At 32.3% G+C, this 26,538-nt stretch overlaps 1 protein-coding gene across 2 annotated transcripts in view; it reads left to right on the top strand.

Annotated features, from left to right (window-relative positions):
• Positions 1–26,538, top strand: part of Zmym2 (zinc finger MYM-type containing 2) — an 80,022-nt gene that overhangs the window by 35,643 nt on the left and 17,841 nt on the right. For both annotated transcript variants that reach the window (XM_078015709.1, XM_078015708.1), the window contains 8 exons: positions 9,344–9,415; positions 12,170–12,320; positions 12,791–12,906; positions 15,649–15,765; positions 17,888–18,038; positions 21,049–21,221; positions 24,014–24,179; positions 24,782–24,816. In XM_078015709.1, the coding sequence (XP_077871835.1) occupies positions 9,344–9,415; positions 12,170–12,320; positions 12,791–12,906; positions 15,649–15,765; positions 17,888–18,038; positions 21,049–21,221; positions 24,014–24,179; positions 24,782–24,816 (981 nt within the window). The remainder of the gene's footprint in view (positions 1–9,343; positions 9,416–12,169; positions 12,321–12,790; positions 12,907–15,648; positions 15,766–17,887; positions 18,039–21,048; positions 21,222–24,013; positions 24,180–24,781; positions 24,817–26,538) is intronic.

Raw genomic sequence — 26,538 nt, 5'->3', positions numbered from 1 at the left:
AGTTATTTATAGGAATTTTTTGAGTCCATTATTAAAAATTATAGAAACTTAATAGATAATTATTTGTATTAATGTTAGGGATGCCATGACAAAATACCCCAGATAGGGTGAGTTTATAGTATTTTATATTCTCACAGTTCTGGAGGCTGAAAGCTGTTATCAAAATGCTATCATATGGGCTGGGGTTGTGACTCAGTGGCAGAACCCCTCCCTCGTACACGTGAGACACTGGGTTCAATCCTCAGCCCCACATAAAAACAAACAAAATAAAGATATTGTGTCCATATATGACTAAAAAATGTTAAAAAAAAGATGGTATCATAATTGCTTTCTTCATCAGTTTGAGGCTGCTTCCTTATTTGAAGACAGCCTTCCTGTTTGCTGTGTCCATGTATGGTTTTTCCTCTGTATATGAATGGAGACACAGAGAGAGAGCCTTCTGGTGACTTTTCTTGAATGGATACCAGTCCTATTGGATTAGGGCCCATCCGTATGACCTTGTTTAACTTTAATTACCTTCCTAAAGATCCTGTCTCTAAGATATTGGATTTTTTTTTTTATTTCAGAGCTATCTTTATTGTGAACTGTTTGTATCTTTTGCTATTTGATCTCTAATTTTTTTTCATTATATTGAATGTATAATGTAAAAAGTAAATCTATAATTTGTCTGTGATACTATTCACCAGTCACTGTGTTCCAGACGCTGCACTGGATGCTCGGTGTAATATTCTGAGATAGGAAGCAGACATAGTTGCTGCCTTCATACCATTAACTTTCCTACAGTGGCATTCTTCCAATTCTTGTACATAAGGAAGGCCATATAATAGTGGAAAGGATCAAACTATAATCCCCAAGGTTAACCATACTGTTTAATGTTGTTGATAATGTTGCATTTAACTTCTGACACCTGGAAAGTTTGTTAAGTGTGCTGACTTTAAAGTTACTTGGCCTAGGTTAAAATTATGGTCCCACTTGTTGACAAGTGTGTGGTCTATGGAAATTACTTAACCTCCCTGTGTCTTTTTTCATCACATGTAAAGTTGGGGAATATATTAATCCTTGTATCATAGTGTTATAAAAATCAGACCTGTGCTTTTTATGTTTTATTTCAAGAAGACAGAATATTTAGTTTTAACCCTTTCAACTCTTTATTATCCCCTTTTCTCTTTTCAAAAGTAGTGGGCCACTGTCTATGACTTCTGACATCATAGGTTGACTTATTTATAAACTTAAAGTAAATGGCATTAATGTGTAGTGAGATTCTTTCTTGATATTGTATGGAATCTTCATTTTTAATATTTGAATCTTGAACACATTTGAAATTCATTATGGAATATAGTTGAGTTATGGGTAATTTTAACTGCTTCAAAATGTGTCTCCTTGATTGAACATAATTAAGTAAAAATTACTTAACCCTTTGCCCAGGGATTTGAGATGCTACTTTGGTTTTATATTACATCATATTTCTATGTAAATCTTTCTCAACTTTTTCTATTGCTTCGTTTCTAAATTCATGTGCTCTTTCCACACTATTGTGTGGTGTTTTTGTTTTTTTCCTTTTTTTCTTTGCAGTGCTTGGGATCAAATCCAGGGCCTCTTGCATGCTAGGTAGCAAGCCCTCTACCACACTGAGCTTTATCCCCAACCTTCATATACCATTTTAATAACAGACGTTTTAGTATGTGATTGAACAAGGCTGTTCTCTCATTATGCTTCTTTTTCAGGGTTTTACTGGCTATTCTTATTTTCATTTCCATATGAAATTTAATGATGATGTCTGTATATACTCTTCTCTTGCAATTGGTATTGTTCCTGAAATCTCATTGAAGTTAAACATATATATTAACTTCAGGAGAATTGGCAGTTTTATGATTCCAAACTATCCTATCAAAGAACAATGTGTTTCATTCCATTTGTTAAATCAACCTTTTTGTTGATTTCACCAAAAAAGTCATTTTTTTGTTGCTATTTTAAGTGAGTTCTTTTTCATTATTTTGTGTTTATGTGTACATACATATTTATGATTTTTCAAAGTATCTTTTACCTAATTTAATCATCATTATTAGTTGATTCTCCTAGATTTCCTGGCTTTACCGTTATATTATCTGCAATAGAGAAAGTTTAAATAAATCTTCCTTTATAGTTCTTATTCTCATTACCACTTTTAATTTCTTGATGGTGTTTTCTGGTAATTTCAATACTGTTTAAATAGTTGAGAATAGTAAGTACCTTTTTCTTGTTCCAGTGGGAATGATTTCAGTGTTTCCTCAGTAAATTGGAGGCTAGCTTTAAGGTTGAGGTATATATATTTCACCATATTAAAGATGTATCCATTGACTTTTATTTTAGTAAAGTGTTTTATCAGAACACTAATGAGAGTTGAGTTTTGAAGGTGTTTTCAGTGGGTCTGTGGAGAAGGTTGTATAGTTCTTTCCTCTTTAGAGCTGACAATTTGTGAATTATATCCCTGGATTTCCTAATCTATTGAACTATCCTTGCATTCCTGGAACCATACCAGATTATTTATTTTTTTTAAAAGGTGAGATTCACCTGTAATTTCCTTTATTTTTGCTTTAAGATATCAGTGTTATATTTGCTTTATAAACATGCTCAGGAAAATTAATATCTTTATATAAATAATGAAAATGAAAAGAAATGAGTTAAATGTTTTATTCAAGTCTAAAAAACACAATAAACTAAGATGAAAGAGGAGAAAGGAAATAAAATAAAAAGTATAGAAATTAATGGATTAAGGAATAAAATAATACTGAATTAAGTAAAAATGTTAACTCTTTGGAAAATCTGGTCTTTGGAAATCTAGAAAGTAAAATTTCCCTAAAATAAATTTAGAGCAGGTAGAATTGGGAGACCGATTTCCACAGATGAATTAAGAGTCATCAGAGAACCATTCCATGGAAAAGAACCAGGCTCAGATGTTTTCCAGGAGAGTACCATCAAATTTAAACCAGATCATTTTGGTATTATTTAAGCTATTCCAAAGCATGAAAAGGAGAAAACAACTCTTTTTTTTTTTTTTTTTAGTTGTTGAGGGACCTTTATTTTATTTATTTTTATATGGTGCTTAGGATCAAACCCAGTGCCTCACACATGCTAGGCATGTGCTCTATCACTGTGCCACAACCCTAGCCCTCATTAGTTTTTTTTTAATAGTAAAATATACATAAAATTTATAGTTTGAACCATGAAATATGTGATTGAGTGGCATTGGTAGCATTCAAATGTTGTGTAATCATTTTTATTTTTAAAACTTTTTCATTGTTCCAAACCGAAACTCTGTTTTTAACCAATAACTTCTTATTTCCTTCTAACCCAGTCCTTGGTAAACTCTAATCATTACTTTTCTACTTTGTGTCTGTTCTAGATAGTTCACATAAATGGAATATACAGTATTTGTCCTGTTGTATCTGGCTTATTTTACTTAGCATAATAATGTTTTCAGTTTTATCCATATTGTAGCATCTATCAGAAATATTAGCATCACTTTTTGTAGCTGAGTAATATTCATTATACATCCCCCTCCCACCACACACACACACAATACAGTGTTTTGTTTATCAATTTCTTGTCCATGTGATGGATACTTTGTTATTTCTTCCTTTTGGCTGTTGTGAATAAAACTATAGTAAATGTTGGCATATAAGTATCAGTTTGATATATGTAAATATGCCAGAATAGAAAACTGTTCAAACTAGGAGTGGTAATTGCTGGGTTACAGGGTCATTCTGTTTTTAGCATTTTGAGATATTATTCAACTGTTGCTATGGCATAGGCTGTGGCATGGACTTTTGATATACTTTAAATATGAATTGGCCATGTATGTGTTGGTTTATTCTGGACTCTTGGTTCTATGTTTCAGTGGTCCATATGTCTGTCTGTGTCTATTCTTATGAATGTACCACACTTTTTTTTTTAACCTATCTTCAAAGTAAGTTTTTTTTTTTTTACATTTTTAAAAATATATATTATATATATATATTTAGTTTTCGGTGGACACAACATCTTTATTTTATTTTTATGTGGTGCTGAGGATCGAACCCAGCGCCCTGCGCTTGCCAGGCGAGCACGTTACTGCTTGAGCCACATCCTGGCCCCTTCAGAGTAAGTTTTGGAATCAGAAAATATGAGTCCTCCATCTTTGGAGGTTTCTTTTTCAGTATTGTTTGCGTATTCTCAACCCATTTTTCTTCAGGATGTTTTGGCCCTATTCCAATTTTATGTGAACTTGAGGGAATAATTTTCCATTTCTACAGGAAGGACTGTTGAAGTTTTGATAGGGTTTTTTTGAATATGTAGATTGCTTTGGATAGTATGTTAAGTATGCCTTTAATGTCTTTCAGCAATCTTTAAAAAACCTTTTAAAGTGTACAAGTCTTTACTTTTCTTTATAAGTATCCCTAGATATTTATTTGTTAATTCTGTTAATTGACTTGCTCTTTTAATTTCCTTTTTAGATTGTACTTTGGTGGAGTATGGAAACAGGAGTGGGCATGTAGTTCAGTGGTTGAGTGCTTGCCTAGCATGTATGAGGTTCTGTGTTCAATCCCCAGTACTGCCATAAATAAGTTAATAGTAGTGCCAGGGTATAGAAACACTGCTGATTATTATGCAGTGATCTTCGTATTCTGCAGCTTTACTGAATTTACTTATTAGGTCTTGTAACTTTATTGTAGATTCTTGGGATTTTCTCTGCCTAGTAATGTTATCTATGAACAGAAATAGTGTTTACCTTCTTTCTACTTAGGATGCCTTTTATTTCTTTTTCTTACCCAATTGTGCTGGTTAGAACTTTCAGGACTGTGTAGAATAGAAGTAGAGAAAGTGTATATCTTTCTGTTATTCTTGATCTCAGAGGAAAAGCTTTCTATTTTACCCTTGAGTGTAACGATAGCTTCCATTTTCATGATTAGAAAGATACTGTGTGATTTTGGTCTCAAAAATATACTGAGATTTGTGACCTAAAATGTAATATATCCTGGAGAATGTTTCCTGTGAACTTGGCAAGAATGTTTATTCTTCCATTTGTTGGGTAGAGTACCACACTTTGCTTTGTTAGCTCTAGTTGGTTTATGTGGTGTTCAAGCCTGGTCTTTATTTATTGCAGTTCTATGTATAAGATTCTTGAAAAATTATTAAAAATCATGTATTGAAGTTTCCAATTATTATTGTAAAATTATCTGTTTTTACCCTCAGTTACTGTCTGTTCCTCCCTTCTGTCAGTGTTAACTTAGTGAATTCTGATGCTTTTTTTTAAACAGGTTTTTTTGGTTTGTTTTTGGTTTGGTGCTGGGAATTAAACCCAGGGGCACTTTATCACTGAGTTATATCCCCAGCCCTTTAGTTTAATTTATTTTTAAATTTTGAGACAGCATCTTGCTAAATTGCTGAGGCTGGCCTTGAATTTGGCAATCCTCTTGCCTTAGTCTCTTGAGTAGCCACCACTCCCGCTCTCTTGAAGCTTTGATAGTGCATATGTTTATAATTGTTACATCTTAGTAAATTGACCCTTTTATTGGTGTATACAATCATCCCTTGGTATTTATACAAGTTTCTTATATAAAATTGTATGGTATTTGCATGGAACCTATTCACTCATTCTTCAAATCATCTATAGATTAATTGTAATACCTAATACAATATAAATGGTATGTACAGAGATGTCATTACAGAATTTAGGGATAACAAGGAAAAATTCTAAACATATCCAGTATGACTTGATCTGTGGTTGGTTGAATCTGGTATGGAGCGTTGACATATTTTTCTTTGTCTATTGTATGAGTTTTTAAAATAAAGGCTCTTTTTGCCTGATATTAGTTTAACAACTCCATCTGTTGTTTACTTACTATTTGTGTGGAATATCTTTCTGTCTTTTCAGTTTTGACCTATTTGTGCCTGTGGATGTAAAGTAAATCTCTTGTAAACATATAAACATATAATTAGATAATTTTTTCCCTGTTTACCAGTTTCTACCCCCCCTTTTTTTTAGTTGTTGATAGCCCTTTATTTAATTTATTTATATATATATGGTGCTGAGGATCGAACTCAGTGCCTCATACATGCTAGGCAAGTGCCCTACCACTGATCAAAATCCCAGTCCCCAAATCTCTACTTTTTTTTTTTTTTTTAACTGTTTGGTCATTTAAAAAAAAAATTCTAATTTTTCATATATCTGGTTGTATGCAAAGTAGAGTCACACCATTCATGTTTTCATACATGTACTTAGGGTAATGATGTCCATCTCATTCCACTGTCTTTTCTACCCTCATGGCCTGTCCCTTCCTCTCCTTTTCCTTTGCTCCATCTAGAGTCCATCTCATCCTCCCATGCTCCTCCCCAACCCATTATGAATCAGCATTGTTACATCAGAGAAAACATTCAGCATTTGATTTTTTATAATCTCTACCTTTTGATTGGAGTATTAGTGACAAGGAATGATTTATTTCTACCATTTCAAAATTTGTTTTTTTTGTGTGTCATATACCTTTTTTTGTAATTCATTTCCTCCATTATTTTGTGTGTAGTTGATTGTAGTGGATTGTTTTGATTGCCTTCTCCTTTTCTTCCACCTATTAATTTAGGGATTTCCTTTGTGGTTATCTTGGAGGAGTATTGTATTTGTGTATGTATCTTTAAAATCATGTAGAAAATAAAGAGTGGACTTATAATCCAAAAATATGATAGTGCTAAATTTTGTATATGCCCAAATATTTACTAATGATGATTCATGTGTCTTTCATTTTAATTAAAAAAAAATGATCTCCTTTACCAGTTCTCATTAGTAGTCTAGTAGTATCAGCCCTTCTTATTTTTCACTTGGGTATGTCTTTATTTCTCCTGCAGTTTGCCTTGTTTGAAAGCGTTTTTTCCTTCCAGCATTTTAAATCTGGCATCCCCTTGCCTTTGGCCTTCTGTGGCTTCTTTTGTAAAATTGTGGTTCTCTTGAGGATTCCTTGTGCTGAGTCACTTCTTTCTTCTGTAAAGATTCTCTTTCAACAGTTTGATCTTTCTGACCCTTTCTCTTCTCCTTTTGGAACTCTCATAATGTTCATGCTGGTCTGCCTGATCTTGTCCCATGGGCCCCATGGGTTGGTTGATTTGTTTCTTTTTTTCTGCTCAGTCTCTATAATTTCAGTTTTGACCTTGTTACTCTAGTTTTTGGTGAATTTTTACTTTCTACCAGGACAGGCCTTTTTATCAGGGTTTACGGTTGGAATAGGGGGTTGGCGGTGGTAATGTATCTTATTATTGGAGTTGAAGATCATACTTCATACTTGGCCTGCTTTAACTTCACCATGGCTAGGGCCCTGGGATGAAGCACCTCATTGCAACCAGGACAGGATGGAAATCTAGGCTCTCTACTTGGCCTTTTATTGTGTGGGTAGGACTAAAGTCTGTGGTGTTTGGCTAGAGTAGAGGGGCAATTGTCCATGTTTTCCATTTCTCTAGGCTGCCATTCCAATTATATTTTTTCTATAGGTGTGTTATTTCTTTTACTGGTTTCAAAACGTTCTCTTTGTCTTTGGTTTTCGGCAGTTTATGATATATCTTGGTGTTCTTTGTGTTTATCACTTCTAGTTTGCTTGGCTTCTTCTATCTGTGTATTTATGTCTTTTGCCTAGTTTGAAATATTTTCTTTTGTAGATTTTTCTAGTCCTGTCCTCTTTTTCCTGCCCCTTCAGTTTCTTCCTCCTGTTTTCCTCTCCCCCCTCCTCCCCTACCCAGTTTTTTCCCCTCTATTGTTCACATGGGATTATTTCTTTTATTCTGTTTTCCAGTTCACTGTTTATTAACTGTTCTTCTTTATATTCTCTATTTGCTGACATTTTCTGTTATTTTACTTGTTTTCAAGTGTGTGTGTTTTGGTTATTGATAGATTTTATGACGACTGCTTTAAAATCTTTCTAAAATCAGTGTACTCTTGGTGTTGGTGTCTATTGTATTTTTAAATTTACATTGTGGTTTTCTAGTTTTAGATATAAGTGAGTTTTGATTAAAACTTGGAACATTTTGGGTTTTCTTTTGGGGGGCTCTGTATCTTTATTTAAACCTTTTGTTGACAAAGTTCCAGCAAGAGAAGAAAGGCTACTACTTATTTTTTGCCAGAGGTAAAGTCAAACCTCTCTGCTTGATTTTGTTAATACCCATGGAAGATTGGGTAGCTTCTTATTATTTTTAAGTGGGTGTGGGAGTTCTGGCTTCCAATGATTACCAAATTATTCTAGTAGATACAGAAAAATTCTATACTATCTTCCTCTTCTTCATCATCATCATCATCATCATCATCATCATCATCATCATTTTGGTGCTGGAAATTGATCCCTGGGCCTTATGCATACTAAGTATATGGTCTACTACCTAACTATAACCCCTATCTTCATCATTAATTAAAATAAAAATTTTTTAAAAATAGAATTCCATCTTTTATTCTTTAGAATATTGTTTGCATATATTTTATCATCATATGTTATATGTTCATAATTCATATATAAATAGGAGTCTGCATACATTTTTACTTATAAAGGAACCCAATTTGACAGGTTGGGAGACCACTCCATGAGAAGCACCAGTGAATTTTCTTTTCCTACAGCCTGGAAACTAAAATTACATGATAATCTTTTCTTATTTTCCATCTTTGACCTTTGTCTCTAGCATTTAATTTGGCTGCCTTTGTTGTTTATTTATGTTTTCATTGTTCAGTTGGTTTCTGGAATATTCTGATATATTTAATTAGTAATGTAGAACCTGGAAATGGAAACTGTACAAGACTTATGACTTGCTTTTAATAGTTTCCCTCTTCTACCATAGTGTTTTAGCTTTCATGGAAAGCAGGGAACCTGCATTCTTCTTTATTTTCTGTAAGAATAAGGATTTAAATTTGCATTATGTATTAGAAGTTGTCATATGTGTTTTAAAGAGGTTTTCCCAAACAACCCATTTTGCAAATGATGAAAATTGTAATCTCCAGGTTACTTACTTTGGAAAACTGAAATTTCATTATAAGTTAGCATGTTTTAAAAAGATCTTGGAATACACTTAAGCCATTTAAGAGAAATATTTCTCAATTGGAGGTGTCAAATTCAAGTGTTTATATTTAATTTCTTACTCCATTATTATATTCTTATTATCAGTTTTTCTAGGAATTAAATTATTTGATAATTCTTGTAAGTTGGATAGCCACTTTGGGGATAAGACCGATACACATTTTTTAGAGTTGGAATGAGATTATAAGTCACAATTGAGAAGAAACTTTTATAAATTGCTCATTTACCATCTAGTCTACCAGTCTTTATATGTATTTGTAAAGCCTTTTAAAATCTTTTTGTAGGTAGGTAGCCATCCAAGCTTCCTGAAGGAGGTTCGTGATCACATGCAGGATTCTTTCTTAATGCAGCCTGAGGTAAGCAGATGGGGGTTTAAGGCTCACATTAAGCATATTTTTAAGCACTGCTAATATCTTTAATATGTATGAAAAAAATCATGTGCCATTTGAAGTATATTAAAATTTATGAACTTGAGCTGTATCAAATAATGAATGTTTCTGTTATCTGCAAGACATAGATTACTTTGATTGTTCACATTGAAGCCAAGCAAACATGGCATGAAAGTTTATATCCTTTTGTGCCAGTGTTCTCTCATTAAGGATCCTTTTGTCTTTGGAACAGTGGTAACTAGTGACAAATGTTGGAAAAAAAGTGACAGGAGTTGAAATCTTAATACTAACAATTTTATCTTTCTGAGTTTATCCATTTTATGTGTTATTCTGAAGAGAATAAGAAAGTACTGTTTTGTCAACATGGAACAGTTGCTTAGTTCCTTGTATACTTGATGTGTTAAAGCTATTATTAATAATTCTGCTAATAAAATCAGTGTCAGGATCACAAATCCAGTGATGACTGTCTACTTTGCTTAAAAAAAGAGTCATCAAAGCTAAGATTTGATAGTTGGGCTTCATTTGATTTGGTTAAAGGATTCTTCATGGGTGCTGATATGTGAAAGCCTCACATGCATATCTGTCTAGGGGGAGCTGGTTTAGTTTTCTCAATACAATCTTTAACATTTTTAAGTGTCCTGTTTTTTTAATTTTTAGTATTTTTAATTTGTACAGTGGTTTCAGGTTTAAATAAATTTCTTCCATCATTGTATCCATATGTTTTCTTTTGTTCTTTGCCTAACATAAATATTTAAGTCATCAAATAGACTTCAGGAAGTAAACCAAAGCATTTTTCTCTAATGTCCTTGTATTGTTGATAGAATATTTGATATCTTTGTAGCCATTTTTTTTTAACACTAGATTATTTTAAAAAGAAAAAAAACCATTTATTTATTTTTTTGTGGTTGAACCTAGTGCCTCACATGTTAGGCAAGTGCTCTGCCACTGAGCTACAACCCCAGTCTATATAGCCATTCTTATTTGTTCTTTGTTACTATTTCTTTGCTGTTAATAAGTTTCTTTTTGAGGCTTAGAGATTGAAGAATGAGTTAATTTCCATTTTGGAAAGTAAAACTTAGGTCTTCTCCAGGTGATATTTAAGTGTATAAGGACATTACTGCCATGTAAGCAACTATCTTCTCATACGTGTTCTATTTATGCATGCTAAGAAAATTATTCTTCTCTTTATATTGATGGAAGTTGCTTGTGGGGGCTTTTTGTTTGTTTGTTTTTGGTGGCTTCTGGGGGCCTAAATCCACAACCTCATGCTTGGTAAGCATTCTATCACTGAGCTATACCTCCAGCCCTAATTTTTTGTCCCCACTTGGAATTCATTATCTTTGTTTTCTGAAATACCATAGTATTTGTGAAAATTTTCTTGAAGTTAATTAATTTTATGTGTTATATCTGGCCTGATTTTTCTGTTGGTGTGGCATCTTATTCATCAGTGCATGGAACATTTCGAGACCTTTTTGTATCCTCATACAATACATTCTTTTTAAAAAATATTTTTCAGTTGTCAATAGATTTTTTTACTTTTATTTGTTTATTTATATGTGGTGCTGAGGATTGAACCCAGGGCCTCACACATGCCAGGCAAGCACTCTACCACTGAGCCAGCCCCCACCCCCCCTAGACATTTCTTGATTAAAAAAAAATGGAGTTAAATAATCTCAACATTAGGTGGGGGAGATAGATGTCTTTATCACAGTTTGTGATATGTCACTTGATTATGACAGACTTCTCTGTGAACGCTCAGAAAGGGGATCAGTACAAGTTGCATGCAACCCATTAAGTGCCAAATTCTCAATTTTGCAAATATTTCAATGAAATTGATGCAGTGTCATAAAATTGGTTGGAATCATAATCTAGAACTTATATATCCTTTATGATAATTAAGAACAAAATATGGATAGTCCTTTAGTTAGGGACAGAGAGATAATACAATGTCTTCTATAGATAGAAGCCAACCTATAAAATAGGACATTGGGCAAATGTGCCATCCTTTTCTACATCACACAAGATACAAATAAGTGACTTTTATGACCTGTTTAGCAATTATTTTTGGTGGAAAGGTTCGAACACTTCAAACAAAGGGTTGTATCATTTTTGACAATATATGGTCAGTTTTTCATGACATAACTTGTTTTCATGTTGTTGTTTTTGCCATAATATGACTTCTCATGTCAAATCTGATAGTAAGTCTGGGTGTATTACGCTTTCTTCGTCCTTGCAGTTTCTCATTGTGTCATTTTAGGTATGCTGAGCAGATTTCTCATTTGAAATTCAGCAAATTTACGAGATCTCTCTTGTCTTTGTTCACAAATGTGTGAATAATCTATGCATCTGTGGTACACATGTCAATTATTTGAATGAACAAAATCCAGTACCCTTTTTTAACCTCTAATGGATGTGGAATATTTGGAAAACAACCAATTGTGTCTGTCCATACCACCAATGAATGTAGGGATTCTGTTAAACTAAGTTAGTGAAAACATTTTTGAAGAACAGTTACCCAACAGCCATTCTTGGTTTGAACCTAATATAGCAATTGTTGCAGCTAATTCTTTGAATCCAGATGAAGACTTCTGACTCTAAAACTGATAAGAGATTAACAAAAGTGTTTTATAGAGATAAAAGATGTAATGAGAAATAGGACTATGTTTTTCTTAGTTCATATGTGGTTTTAAAAAAAATGACTTTTTATGTTTTACATTTTAGAAATATGGAAAACTGACAACTTGTACTGGTTGCCGAACTCAGTGCAGGTTTTTTGATATGACTCAGTGTATAGGTCCTAATGGATATATGGAGCCATATTGTTCAACTGCTTGCATGAATAGTCACAAGACAAAATATGCAAAATCACAAAGTAAGTTTCAGGTATTTGAAAAGTTAAAGAAATTTAATTTTTTTTCCTCAAAAAGTAACTGCTGTATAATTTTGATTTTATACTTGTTTTTAAACTGCTATTTTGAACTTAAATTTATTATTATCATACCATTTACTGCAAACTTGTAATTATTTGATCATTCCAGTTTATTGAAGTACTCTTCATATCTGTCTTAGCTAAAATTGTTGTTACATCCAAAAATTATCTTAAACAAAAATTTTGATGTATATGTGTATGTTTGAGAGATAATACCAGTCTTTTTTATGACAGTATTTTAAAAAATAATCTTGAATATTTAAGGCACAAATATAAAAGAAATAGTTTATAGGAGATTCTATTTTTAAGATTTTAAATGTCATTTGTAAATTAAAAAAACTTTTATTACTTTATAAAGAAATCAGATATTATTACTTTATAAAGAAATCAGATATGTACCTTTTCTTTTCTAGGTTTGGGAATTATTTGCCATTTTTGTAAGCGAAACTCTTTACCTCAATACCAAGCCACAATGCCTGATGGAAAACTGTATAACTTTTGCAATTCCAGTTGTGTGGCTAAGTTTCAGGTTTGTTATTTATTTTGCAAAACTCCCAACCCCAATTAAATACGTATAGAAAATAATCAGTGCAATATTCTTTTATCCTTGTTATCTGTTAATTTTTATATAGATTTTTTCAGGATCAAATGGGAGGGTGAATATTCTAGAATGAGTCATAGAAGACTTGGCTTTACCAGTTTCTTTCACCCACAAGAATGTGATTGACTTTTGAGTTGTTACAATAATAGAAATTTTAAAGGAAAATAAATTTTAATATAGTTGAACTCATTGCTCCATGTACAGTATTTTCCTCTTAGATGGTTTGAATAAAATGTGAATCTGAAGGGGAACTCTGTTCTGTGATGAGTGAAGTATGTAGTTTTATTTAGCTTGGAAATGTAATATAGGATCAATTTCAGGGAGCCATATTTTGTGTTGGTAAATATAATGTACTTTCTGACATAGTTCTTCAGAGATGGAATACGGATAATCTCAGGAGATAGTGTTGATTTAACCTGGTTGACCACTAGAAAGAAAGGCATAGTTTAGAGGGGATTCACGCATTAGTTAGGTAGTACTAGTAGGTTTACCTGTTGTATGTGAAAATTTCAGGGTATTGCCCAAAGATTCAAACCAGTGCATAAAGCCATGCTTCATGAGTTAATTCATCCAACATTCTACTTTATTCCAGGTACTGTGCTCTATGTTTATTAACCTGAAAATATAGTCACTTAAGTATGTTACAATAGTTACTGCAACAGTTATAAACTCATTAATTTTAGGTTGTTTTGAATTCAGCCAAGTGAATGTTTTTGTTAAGTTATATACTCACTAAATTAAGATGATAAGTCACATTCAAGACTAAACTTTTATTTTAGAAGTTGAGATAATGGCCATTTGATAAGTTCTTTTAGTAATTTTTTTTTGCTTAGCTTTTCTTAACTAGAAATTAAGGAATAATGGTTAATTCAAGGAGAAAAGGACAGTGTGCATGCTGCTTGTCAGATGTTAAACTGTCTTTTTGATGTTGAGTAAACTGAACTGGTAATTGAAAATGTTTTAACTAATTTTTTTAATTGAAACTATATGATTTGATATAACCCTGTCTTTGTACTCTGTATATTTTAAAGAAATACTTAATTTAGGCTCTTAATTTTGAAGATTGCGTCCAGATAATTCTATATACAGCCTTATTGCTGTTGGCATATGAAGAATAAAAAGTTGTTAAACAGAAAGGCAACATTTTTTTTTTTTTAAATCTTGAAAGCAAACCATGTATTTGAACTTTGTGTCTTTATTAGGTGTTTTTCCTTTTGAAAGAGAACAGTTTAGTATTCTTTGGCTGCTATAACAAAATATAATATTTTATTATTTTAATACATATATATATAACATCACAAAATATACATAGGTCATAAACAACAGAAATTTATTTCTCACAGCTTTGGAGGCTGGGAATTCCAAGATAGTTTTGTGGTAGATTTTTGTCTTGTGAAGTCCCTTTTCTCAGTGGGGTGTCTTCTCATATGTCTTCATGTGGTTGAAGGCGTAAACAAGCTCCTTTATTAGATGATTTTTAAAGGCACTAAGAAAATCAATAGGATGGCCCAAAGACCTCTTAATTCTGTCACACTGAAAGTTAGGATTTCAATATCTGAGTTTGGGAGGATTGTAGACATTCAGACCATAGTGTACACCATTTGTTTTAAAAGAATAGTTAACCTTGAGAAGGTTCAATTCTTTTGGTACCTCTAAGGATAATGGTTTTTTTTTTTTTTTTCATTTTACTTTTAGTATTCACCTTATGCTAATGTCTTAAATCTGCCATATTGTATTTTTTTCTACAGACTTTAATTGTGTTGTAGTGCATACAGATGTTTAAAAATGAAAAAGATCTTTCCCTCCACTGTACCTTCAGATTATATATAATATGTATGTGTAATATGTGATGTGGCTCAAAAGAATGTTAATTATATACCAGTTTAATTACCACTCAGATTAAGAATTAGAAAATAATGTTTAAAAACATCTATGCTTGTGTCCTATCTTAATCTGTAAGTTATTTTAACTGTAAGAAAAATAATAAGGGGCTGGGGTTGTAGCTTCAGTGGTAAAGTGTTTCCTAGCACACATGGAACACTGTATTCAATCCTCAGCACCACATTTCAAATAAATAAATAATAAATAAATAAGTGGATTGTGTCCCATCTACAACTAAAATTTTTTACTTTTAAGTAAAAAAGCTAAAATAAATAAATTCCTAGTGTGAACAGTAACATAGGCTGTGACATCACTGATGGACTTGAAATGAAAATTAAGGCAGTGATGCAGTGAGACAGATCATTAGTACATTAGGTATTTGGAGAAAACAAGACCTTTTTTTTTTTTTTTTAATTTGGTGGCTTTTTGGTTTCTTACTTTCTTTTTACTTTTATTTGCTAGTTCAGAACTTGAGCAATTAACCTCAATATTATTGTTTACATTTTCAAGTGAAGATAAACCATAATTGAATTGTATTTTCTTTTTTCCTGATTATATTTTAAAATTTTAGGTAAATAGTAATCCTTTGGCTATAAAAAGAATAAATTTCAATTGTATAAAACAGTGTGTTAGCATAATTTTTAAAAACAAAATTCAGAAATATAGTTTTGTGTGCTGCAGCAATATTTAACAGATATATATGACTTTCTATACACATTAGATTTTTCATAGTAATCATAAGTAGTAATTCTCCATACCAGGCTCAGTCTATTTTATTTTTTATTTTAGGCTCTAAGCATGCAGTCATCTCCAAATGGCCAATTTGTAGCACCAAGTGATATTCAGTTGAAATGCAACTACTGTAAAAATTCCTTTTGTTCAAAACCAGAAATCCTGGAATGGGAGGCAAGTCACATTTTATGTATATTATCTAGTGCTAAAATGAAAATTAAGTAAAATAACTAGTATTTTCCTAAGAAGACCTATTTCTTAGTAGGCATGTTTTTCAGATTTTGTGATGATTGGCTTATGTACTTATGTGGGAGTAGAATCAACCTAAGCTATTTCTTTATGGGTTAAGCAAAAATTTTTGAAGTCATATTTGCAATATATTATGCCCATAAGAGAGTACAGAATTCTCCTTTGTTTAGTTGTTTACCTAGAGCAACTTGTATGACAATTCTTTCTATTTTTCTCCTTGGTCTCATAAATATTAACTCAGAGCTATAATACATTCTGGTATTCAGTACCTATAAAAATAAGGATTTGTTAGTCATACCATATTGTCATTTAATGTTGTATGAATTGTTTCCATAAAAGAATAGAGGAGTATGGGTCTTAACATTAACTTTATTTTCCCTTCCTTATCACTGGTACCTTTATCCGTGTACTTAATTTAACTTTGCCTGTGTCCTTTTGCCATTAGCACCTCCGAGAATGATTTTTATTTCCATAAGGGGCAGTAGGAGATGGATAAATGGACAAAGCTGCTATGATTGCCCATTGGTTTCTTGAGCAAAGCTTACCTTTGGTCTTCCTTTCTTTTTATTCTTTTGAGGACAGTATGGGGTGGAAGGTGGTAATAAAACAGTGCAGAAGATTTAGAACTAACAACGGATTGCCTTGAGGAAAAATTTACTAGTAATTGTTGGCAGGTCACTCAGTATCTGAAGTCTTAGGTGAAAAGTGGTACCCAAAACTGAACTTTGTGATTTCTAAGGAAAATAGAAATCTGAAATTTCATCACTTCAGTGCCTAGAAATTTTTTTAGTTTATTATTTTGTTTGGTGCTTCTCCAGAGCATTTAAATCAGTTGGTTTTCTGAGACTGTTGTTGGCATCCAGTGATGATTTTTAGCATTAATACGCTCTTTAAGTAATAGCAGAAAAAGTGTTGAAGACCCAAGAAGAGAGAATAAAGGAATGAGGAAAGCAATTAGTACGCACATAAAATATTGTCAGGTAGGACATGAAGATCTTAGATCGAATTTGTTAATACTAGGTGAAAATGAGGTCCTTCCCACCATGTACCTGTTAGTGCTCCCCAACTCTTGGAATCTTGGTGTGTTGCTTTTATTTACATGGATGCAAGTGTTAAGAGCAGGCTGAAGGAGAGCTTGTCTTGTCCTTCAGGATGTTGAGAGTTCAGTGCCCCTTGCTGCTACTTATTCCATGCTGGCAGTTGTGGTTTCTTTGTTGCCTTTTTCCTCTTATGAGTTACATATTTATAATGGGGCAACTTGTTTTTGGTGGGAGGTGGGGTGCAACTTTCCATGGATGATTATCTTGACTATTTTGAGTTTATACTTAGGCTCTTTCACCTTGCTTATTTTGATCTTCAGATTTCTTAGGTAGATGTTTTAGATGTAACCTGTATCCTCCACTAATAATGGGAGAGAAAAAAACCTGCCTCTGGGAAGCTTTCAGTTGTTTATAACTTATCTGACTGGGTATTTGAAAAGTAGCTTTGGCTGTTTTGGGTTTGGGGCCAGGATGAATAATAATTAATAAACCGTATTCTAATCAAGGAAAAACCAACTCAGTCTCAAGTTTCACAGCATACAATGGGATAGCACCAAATTGAATACTTTGGCTGTGATAGATCTGTTACAGGAATGTATCATGGTGTGACAGAAAGGTGATTGAATCTACTCAAAAAACAAATCTCTTTTTGACTGAAAATGTTATCAGTACCATAATTCTCATCTTTCTGTAACTTACTCATGTTCTATTGTTTCCTTCCTGTTTATCAAAATCTGTTAGAAATATCAGATTGCCATCTTATTATAGTGATACTTTCACTGTTTCAGTGTGATTAATGTTGTTGAATTTTGTAGAGCTGTTTTATATTTAGCAGTGAATTGGTTAAACTAGGTGTCTGTGGCCTATAGGAAATGTATACCCAAGGATACTATATTAAAATAGGTAAATTATTTAACTTTGTTTCTATAAAAGTAGCTTGTGTATTTCTGAAATTTGTTATTGAGGTGGTTGTCATATACTCACCAAGGTTCCCATTGTGCATTTAGAACAAAGTGCATCAGTTCTGCAGCAAAACTTGTTCAGATGACTATAAGAAGTTGCATTGCATAGTTACATATTGCGAATACTGTCAAGAGGAGAAGACTCTTCATGAAACAGTAAATTTCTCTGGCGTTAAGAGACCTTTCTGTAGTGAAGGCAAGTGTATATACAGTGTTGTTCATAACTTTATTGATATTTAATGTTTTTTTTGCCAAAGTATTTTTAAAAATATGAGTACCTATGTCCAGCTGCACAATTTTTAATATAGCTGAACAAAAAAAATTGAATTTACTTTTTTACTTATTTTGTTATATTCTATATGTATTTTAGACCTCTGGGCCTCAAGGTTTTCTCTCTAAAATGTTGGTAACCACTTTTTCATTACAAGGAAGTTTTGAGAATCAAATATAAGCATTATGATACCATGCCATCTCTGAATCTATACATTGTGGCCTGAAAGTTTGTTTTCTAAGTGAATTAGAACAGTTGTTCATTAACTTCATGTGCCTACCTGGCTTTTTTTTTTTTTTTTAATTGCCTAGCCTTCAAAGGTTTTCAATATATAGGTTGAACATCCCTAATCTGAAAATCTGAAATTCAAAACTTTTTAAGTGTCAACATGATGCTCCTAAAATTTTGGATTTTGGAATAGTTCAGATTTTGGATTTTTGTATTAGAGAAGCTCAGTAAAATCTGAGAATAGTAAAACAAACAAACTCTTAAAACCCGAAACACAAATCTGAGAATAGTAAAACAAACAAACTCTAAAACCTGAAACCCAATTGGTCCTTATGTATTTCAGATAAGGAACACTTAATCTGAGAGAAAAAAATCCACATTTTTACAGGAACAGCATTACAGAGGGAAAATTTTAAGTTTTTAATTTGGGTTGCCTGGGAGATATTCTGGGTTCTGTTATAGGCATATTCAAGAATTTCCTTTCTTCTCTTCTTTACTTTTTGCTGCTCTGGTGCCAGGCAGCAGATTATAGAAATGAACTCTAAACCTGCATTTCCAGAAATATGAACCAGGATTGTAGCTGTGGGTTTTTTGTGCTCTTGTCATATATTTTTCAAATGTCACATTCTTATTCTAAGCTGGCTTTCACTTTTTATTCTGTCTTTGGCTCAAGTCACTGAGCTTTTAGCTTTCCTATCTTCTATCTTCACCTATTGTTTTCCAGTGATGATTTTTTTTTTTCTAGATCTACTTATTCTATTACTAGTTTGGGGCAAGAGAAAGGTTGGAAAATTCTTGATGCTAGCAGTAGGGAATCAAAAGTCAGTAAGATTTATGAGGCCATTCAACTAGTGGCACCAATTATATATACTTTTCACATCTAAATATTTTATGTTTGTAAGAAGGTACTATATATAAAATAAGGCATTCTATTTAGGTTTAATTGGTACATTTCAACTAGAATTAAAGGCAACCATGTTTTAGTACTCTTTAAGAATAAAGGTATAATGAATAACAATAAATCCTAAAATATTAAGAATAATTCTAAATTTTTCTTTTTACACCTAAGTTTTGTACAATAACAGTCTTCCTGGTTCACAGGTCTGAACACGTTAATGCTAATTGTTCACATACGTCAATGAACTTATATTCCATATGTATTTTACTAAAATTATTAGAGAATAGCAGACTGATGATTGACATGTAAAAGCATAATTTTCTATTGGAAGGACTTAAGATTTTAGATGGGTAATAAGAAGTTAAAAAGGATGTGTTTTTTTTCCCCTGTGAAATGCCATTTTTTGCTTTCTCTTACTCCACCTAGTTTTCTGCTAAAACCTCAGAAGTAACATACCTAGTATTACCATCAAAATCTAAGTAGATAAAGTAAATAAAGGTAAATTTTTAAAAGTACTTTGAAGTAATTCAAAAATAACAGAAAAGTCTTAATACATTAATGATTGAAAATTTATTACATAAAAAATTACAATTCATGCCAGGTGTGGTGACTCACACCTGCAATCCCAGCAGTTTGGGAGGCTGAGGCAGGAGGATGGTGAAGCCAGCTTCAGAAACTTGGCAAGCTTCTGAGGAATTTAGTGAGACCCTATCCAAAAAAGCGGGTGTCGGGGGTTGGGAGGGTGGGGGGTGGATGAGGCTCAGTTGTTAAATGCCTCTGGGTTCAATCCCCAGTACCTAAAATAAAAAACAAGAGACAAAAAACCAAATTCAAACAAGAAAACCCAAAGACAAAAAATAAAAAAAAATTGCGATTCATGTTCACAAGTAGGAAAGATAATTTAAAACTAAGTTGAGAACAATTTGTTATGGAGGTGTCCTTTGTGCTTGTTGTTATAGGATGGTAGGATTTCATTAGATACATAAATGAATAAAAAGTCATTCTACTTACGTAGCACAGTCATGAGTACAAGTATGGAAGATCATTTAATCCTCAGATATTATAGGGCAATTATTAAGATTTGTGAAAATTCTTTTATTTTTGTTTTTGTTTTTTTTTTTTGTGAAAATTCTTAATACTTTTATACATTAAGTAAAAGAAGTTATTTCATTAAGAGAATAGATAATAGGATTTTCTCTGGACAAGTCAGTAAACTATTTGTACTTCTTGGAAGGATTGATGTAGGGTAACAGGTAAGCTAGAAAATTTGACTAAAATGCTTACCTAGGTAGTTGAACATGTCTGTAAATTTACTTGGAGCCTGTTAGCACTCCGCATTATTCATTTCTCTAAAATGCTTGTTTGTGTTTTGCTTTCTCTGATACTTAGATTCTATTTAATGGAGCAAATAAAAATAGTTCCGGGCTGGGGTTGTGGCTCAGTGATAGAGCACTTGCTTCGAATGTGTGAGGCACTGGTTCAATTCTCAGCACCACATAAAAATAAATGAATAAAATAAAGATCCATGAACAACTAAAAAAATTTAAAAAAATAGTTCTCAGATATTACTAGATTTTAATATCTTAAAGTATTGTTTGAACCAACACATTAAATGTTTTTGAATAATAGAATATTATAATAATAGAAAATTCTATATTCTATTCCAGTTTTTACAGGTTGGTGTTGATAGATTTTAGAGTTTTGATTGGGAGAGAAAGGACTTATGTGAATTTATTAGACACTTCCTAAAACTAATGATCTACTTTTCATGTGTTTTTTGTTTTAATATTTAAAACTTATATTTTTCAGGCTGCAAACTATTATACAAACAGGATTTTGCAAGGCGTTTAGGATTAAGGTGTGTTACCTGCAACTATTGTTCTCAGCTGTGTAAGAAGGGAGCAACTAAAGAACTTGATGGTGTTGTGAGAGATTTCTGCAGTGAAGACTGCTGTAAAAAATTTCAGGATTGGTACTATAAGGCAAGTAAATTTAGATTTTTATTACTTTGGCAATAAATTCAGATTTTGCCCAGTTTTTTAACAAACTACAAATATTGTAGTTATAAATATAGTAATATTTATTTTTAAAATCTACAAATTTTAGGCCCAGTCCTGGATACTTTTCATTAAAATTATTTTGTATTTCAGCCGGGTGTGGTGGTGCACGCCTGTAATCCAGCATTTTAGGAGGCTGAGGCAGGAGGATTGTAAATTCAAACGCAGCTTCAGTAATTTATCGAGGCCCTAAGCAACTCCGTGAGATCCTGTCTCATATCTGGGGGATATGGCTCAGAGGTTAAGCACCTCTGGGTTCAATACCTAGTACTCTTCCCTGCCAAACAAAACAAAACATTATTTTGCATTTCAGTTCTTTATAACTTGCTATAGCATTAAAAATAAATAAAACACACACACACACACACACTTTAGTTAGAGATGGACACTGTGACTTTATTTTTATGTAGTCTTCAGGATCGAACCCAGTGCCTCATCCATGCTAAGCAAGTGCCCTAACACTGAGCCACAACCCAAATTTGATATATATGACAGAATGCATTACAGTTCATATTACACATATAGAGCACATTTTTTCATATCTGGGTGTATACAAAATATATTCACACCATTCGTGTCTTCATACTTGTAGTTAGGCTAATGATGTCTATCTCATTCCATCATCTTTCCTACCCCTTTGCCCCCTCCCTTTCCTTCCCACCCCTTTGCACTATCTAGAGTTTCTCTAATCCTCCCATGCTCCTTCTCCCAACTCCACTATGAATCAGCCTCCTGATATCAGAAAAAACATTCGGCATTTGGTTTTTGAGGATTGGCTAACTTCATTTAGCATCATATTCCCCAACTCTTGTGTGTGTGTTATGAAAATCAACTTTTTTCTTTGGTATTAAAAATTATTTACTGTAATTTGTATGAAAATCTACTTTTAAAAAGTCATACTTTAAGTCCCCTTTGGCCCACTATATTAGTTTTTTCTTGTTTTTGTTTGTGTGTATGTGTGTATATAAGAAAATGAATATAAATTTGGACTTGGGTGGTTAGATATTAACCAAGAAACAATTATTAATTTTCCTGTGTTGATAACATGGAAAGCCATATCAATGCTAAAGCTCCATGTGCAGCTGCATGTGATGATAGATACCATGACTTCAAAATTGTGATAGATATCTCTACAGAAACAAACAATAAAATTGCTATTTAGTTCACATTATGAAAGTTGATTAGTGTTAAAACAATTGAATATCTAAAACCAAATTAACTGATATTTTATGAATAAAAAGGAAGATAACTTGTCAGAGATAAAATGATTGAGAATTTTGGTGTATTTTTTTTAAAAAATTACTTCATTATTTTACTCCTGCTTCTGAATGAATGAATTCTTAAAGTTCAGGTTCAAATTTTAGAAATACAGAGAGAACAAAGTCACAAACATTGTGTCACTTTCATTTGTGTAAGTGTCTAAACCAGTGGTTTGTTCTTATTGTAGGTAGTATTTGTGCAATAAAATGTTTCTTTGAGGGTCTTAAACTTAGTTTTGTGTACACAAATGTACCTTTCTCTCCAATATTTAGTACGTTGTATATATGTATTTATTTAGCAGCACAGGGGGTTGTATTTATTTATTTTATAGCTAGGTGCCTCACATATACTAAACAAGTCCTTTACCATTGACCCTACATCCCTAACCCTCCTGACTAGGAATTTTAATAAAATATTTATTTATAGAACTTCATCTGAAACAAAGTCAGAGATTTCAACACCCACAGCATAAATCTCTAGATTATTTAAAGCAATCATGAAAAGCCACAGCCACAATTATTAGGAATTACAGAATATTTAATATTTGTTGCTCTATCAATTTCTTAGTTATTAGTTAAACTGGAGATCGGTTTTAAAATTTATAGTAGTTTATTTCTAGATCAGAAACAATTATGAAAAGAACCATATTTGAAATTAATTACTTTTGTCTTTTGGTCCATTTATTGACGAAGATGTTTGTTAAGTATGAACATGGACAAAATCTAGAGAGAAATTTATAAAATAAAAGTAAAAATATCTGTCCCTAGATTTTTGGACTTGGCATTATAAAGTGTAATTGTGTATGAATTTCAGTGTCCCCCTCCCCCGCCTTTTATGTTAAACTGTGAACCATGTGGGGCTGATTGCTAGATGTAGATCAGGCTGTGTGTTTAAAGATAACTATTTAGTTGCTTTTTTTTAAATAAAGATCTTGTTATTAATATTAAATCAGTATGTTAACTTTTTACATTTTCATTAAACTTAAAAAACTAAAATACTTAAAGTTAATATTTCTAATTTTCCCATTAGAAGAGCTTACTCTGGTCTTGTACAAATAAGCTAGGAAATCTGTTAACTAATTAGAAAATTTCAAATTAATATAATTATAGGAGTATTTACTAATCTATTATTAAGGCCCTCTAAATTATTTAAAAATAATGAAATGGATTGTATTAATTTGGTATGTTAGTTATCCATCTTTGTAATCCTAGTCTTATGGTATATGTAGGGACTTTACTATCAGTTAGAGAATGACTCCAATTTTTTCCTTTTTTTTTTGGTGTGTGTGTGTGTGAGAGAGAGAGAGAGAGAGAATTTTATTGTTGGTATGACTTGATATTTTTTCTTTATCAGATATTATTTTGTCATATTTGACAATAATCGTTGATAAATTTATATGTGTGGTGTTTTAAATATTCTGATTCGAAACATCTGAAGTAATTTCTTTTTAATTTAAGGCTGCAAGGTGTGACTGTTGTAAATCTCAAGGAACTCTTAAAGAGCGAGTGCAGTGGCGTGGGGAAATGAAACACTTTTGTGATCAACACTGCTTGTTACGTTTTTATTGTCAACAAAATGAGCCCAACATGACAACTCAGAAAGGACCTGAAAACTTACATTATGGTATGTAGTAATTTAGGTGGGAACTTTAAAATCCTGTGTATCAGTTTATTTTCTTAGTGTTGAATGAATCTAAGGCACTGATAATGAATAGTTGATTTTGGAGATGGCTTAATAGCAACTTAAATTCCATGGTTTCTCTAGAAGGAGGAACCCCATGTGATATTTTAATAGATACAGTTTATTTCTTGCTAGTTGAAAAAAAAAAAAATAGGGCCTAGTTGGACCAGAGAGAAGTTGAATAAAATTATAACAAAAATTTTTAAAAATCACCTATCAACCACGTGGCATTTTGTAATTTTAAATGAAAACAGGTTTATCATATTATGTGCCTGGGGTAGGCTGAATGGAACAAAATCCCTCTAGAAGCTATTTTTATTTTATTTAAGAACTACATCTACAAACAGGATTTTCCCCAAAGCAGTTATATTCAGAGGTGGAAAAATGAGAAAAGAGTTAACTACCTAGTAAATCTGTATTTCTATACTTTCTACTTAAATTTTAAATTCTTAAACTAATTTTAAATATTTTCTTCAGTAACATCTTCAATTCTAAAGTGATATTTGTCTTTTTAAAGTTTTTTTGTGTGTTTGTTTATTTTTTAGATCAGGGCTGTCAGACATCCAGAACCAAAATGACCGTAAGTATTGTTTAAATAGAGTGTTCAGTTTGTGATATTATAATGTTAGGGAAAAATAATTAGGGCAATGTAATGTGATTATAATAATAAGCTATTCTTATTTCCTTTGTTGAGACATTGGAAGTATTCAGCTGATACCAGAGACTTTCATACATACTAGGAAACAGAAGTGGAATTAATTTCAGCCTCTTGCCATATGAGGAAGATAGACATATCAATGGCATTTGAGTTGAAGTTCTTATAATATATGCTTGAGATGATGGTTCCCAAAGAATGAATAAGCTGACTGCAAACAGATGGATAGGAGATTCTCAGGTAGAAAGTATGAAAAGTAGGAGGAATAGTAATGTGCACAGCACACATGTATTTGACAGAACTATACATTGGGATCAACCTTGGAAGGGGATGTTTGATTGAATGATGGAAAGTGAGACTGAAAGGATAGACTGAACCAGATAATGAATTTTTAAAGTAGAGATCTGATGATCTATGTTGGTGTGAGGATCTGTGAGTTTTAAAATTTGAGAAATATACCATGTGTCTTTTTATTCCTCCTCCCCACTTTATCTTGTATTTAGTCTTTTTTTTTCCTTCTCCCTTTTTGGTATTGCATCAAATTCTGCTCTGGTATTACCATGAGTTTTGTAATTGAAAGTGGCCTTTTGTATGTATTGACTGCTAAAGAGCAAAAGTAATGCTTTTGCCACACTTTGAAGAACAGAGGCACTGTCTCTTTATGCTTTGTTTACTGGAATTTCTAGCATCTTTATTCAAAGGGAAGCCCTTCAGGAGTCATCACTAATTGCCATCACAATTAGTCTCTGGGCTAGTGCTTGTTGTGGTAAAAAAGACTAGATGAGTGAGTGGTTTTAGTTTTTAGTTCCTGGCTATAGTAAAAATCACCTAGTAAGGTTTCAAGGACTTCTAATATCTTGTTTCCAACCCAGAAATTCTTATTTTAGAAAAGTTGTTCAGGTGATTCAATATGTAAGCAGAGATTGAGAATCACCATACACAATGGACCTTCTATATCCTTGGGTTCCCTATTTGCAGATTCAATCAAACTAGGATTGAAAATAATGGAGAATTCCAGAAAGTTTCAAGAAACAAAATTGCCATATGCCAGACATTCTGCTGAATTCACATGAGTGAAATGATGTTGTAGGCACACCATGCTATAGCCTCCTGTCATTTCCTAGATACTTTGTCTCTCTCTAGTACTCCAGTGTTGTTTGCCTGTTGTCTTGCACTGTATATTTAGGCATATGCTGGTTGTGTCTGTGTTGAACATACACAAACATTTTTTTCCCTTCCCTTATTCCCCAAACAAAATAGTATAACAATTATTTATATAGCATTTACACTGTATTTGATATTATAAGTCATCTTGATGATTTAAAGTACGTGAGAGGATGTGTTAGGTTTTAGATAAATACAGCAGTTTATATTTATATAAGGGATTTGAAATCAGCCCCCTCCACCATACTAAAGGATGACTATAGATGAAAGATCAGTGTTTTTACATTCATTCTGTTCAGTGTTTGTTTTGATATTAATAACTGGATGTAGTCCTAGAAAAGCAAGGGTGCTTTTTTTTCCTTTGCTTTCCCCTTTCTACTCCTTGTGGAAATAACATTTTTAAGTCAGAGAATCAGAAGAACTTAAAGTATTCAGTTGAATTATCTGGTGTTAACACCAGGTATTTTCACCCTTGATAAAGAA

The sequence above is a fragment of the Ictidomys tridecemlineatus genome, chromosome 6 (assembly GCF_052094955.1).
Source record: "Ictidomys tridecemlineatus isolate mIctTri1 chromosome 6, mIctTri1.hap1, whole genome shotgun sequence".
Classification (NCBI taxonomy): Eukaryota; Metazoa; Chordata; class Mammalia; order Rodentia; family Sciuridae; genus Ictidomys; species Ictidomys tridecemlineatus.
Note: the sequence above shows the minus strand (reverse complement) of the source record. Positions and strands in the feature narration are given on the sequence as shown.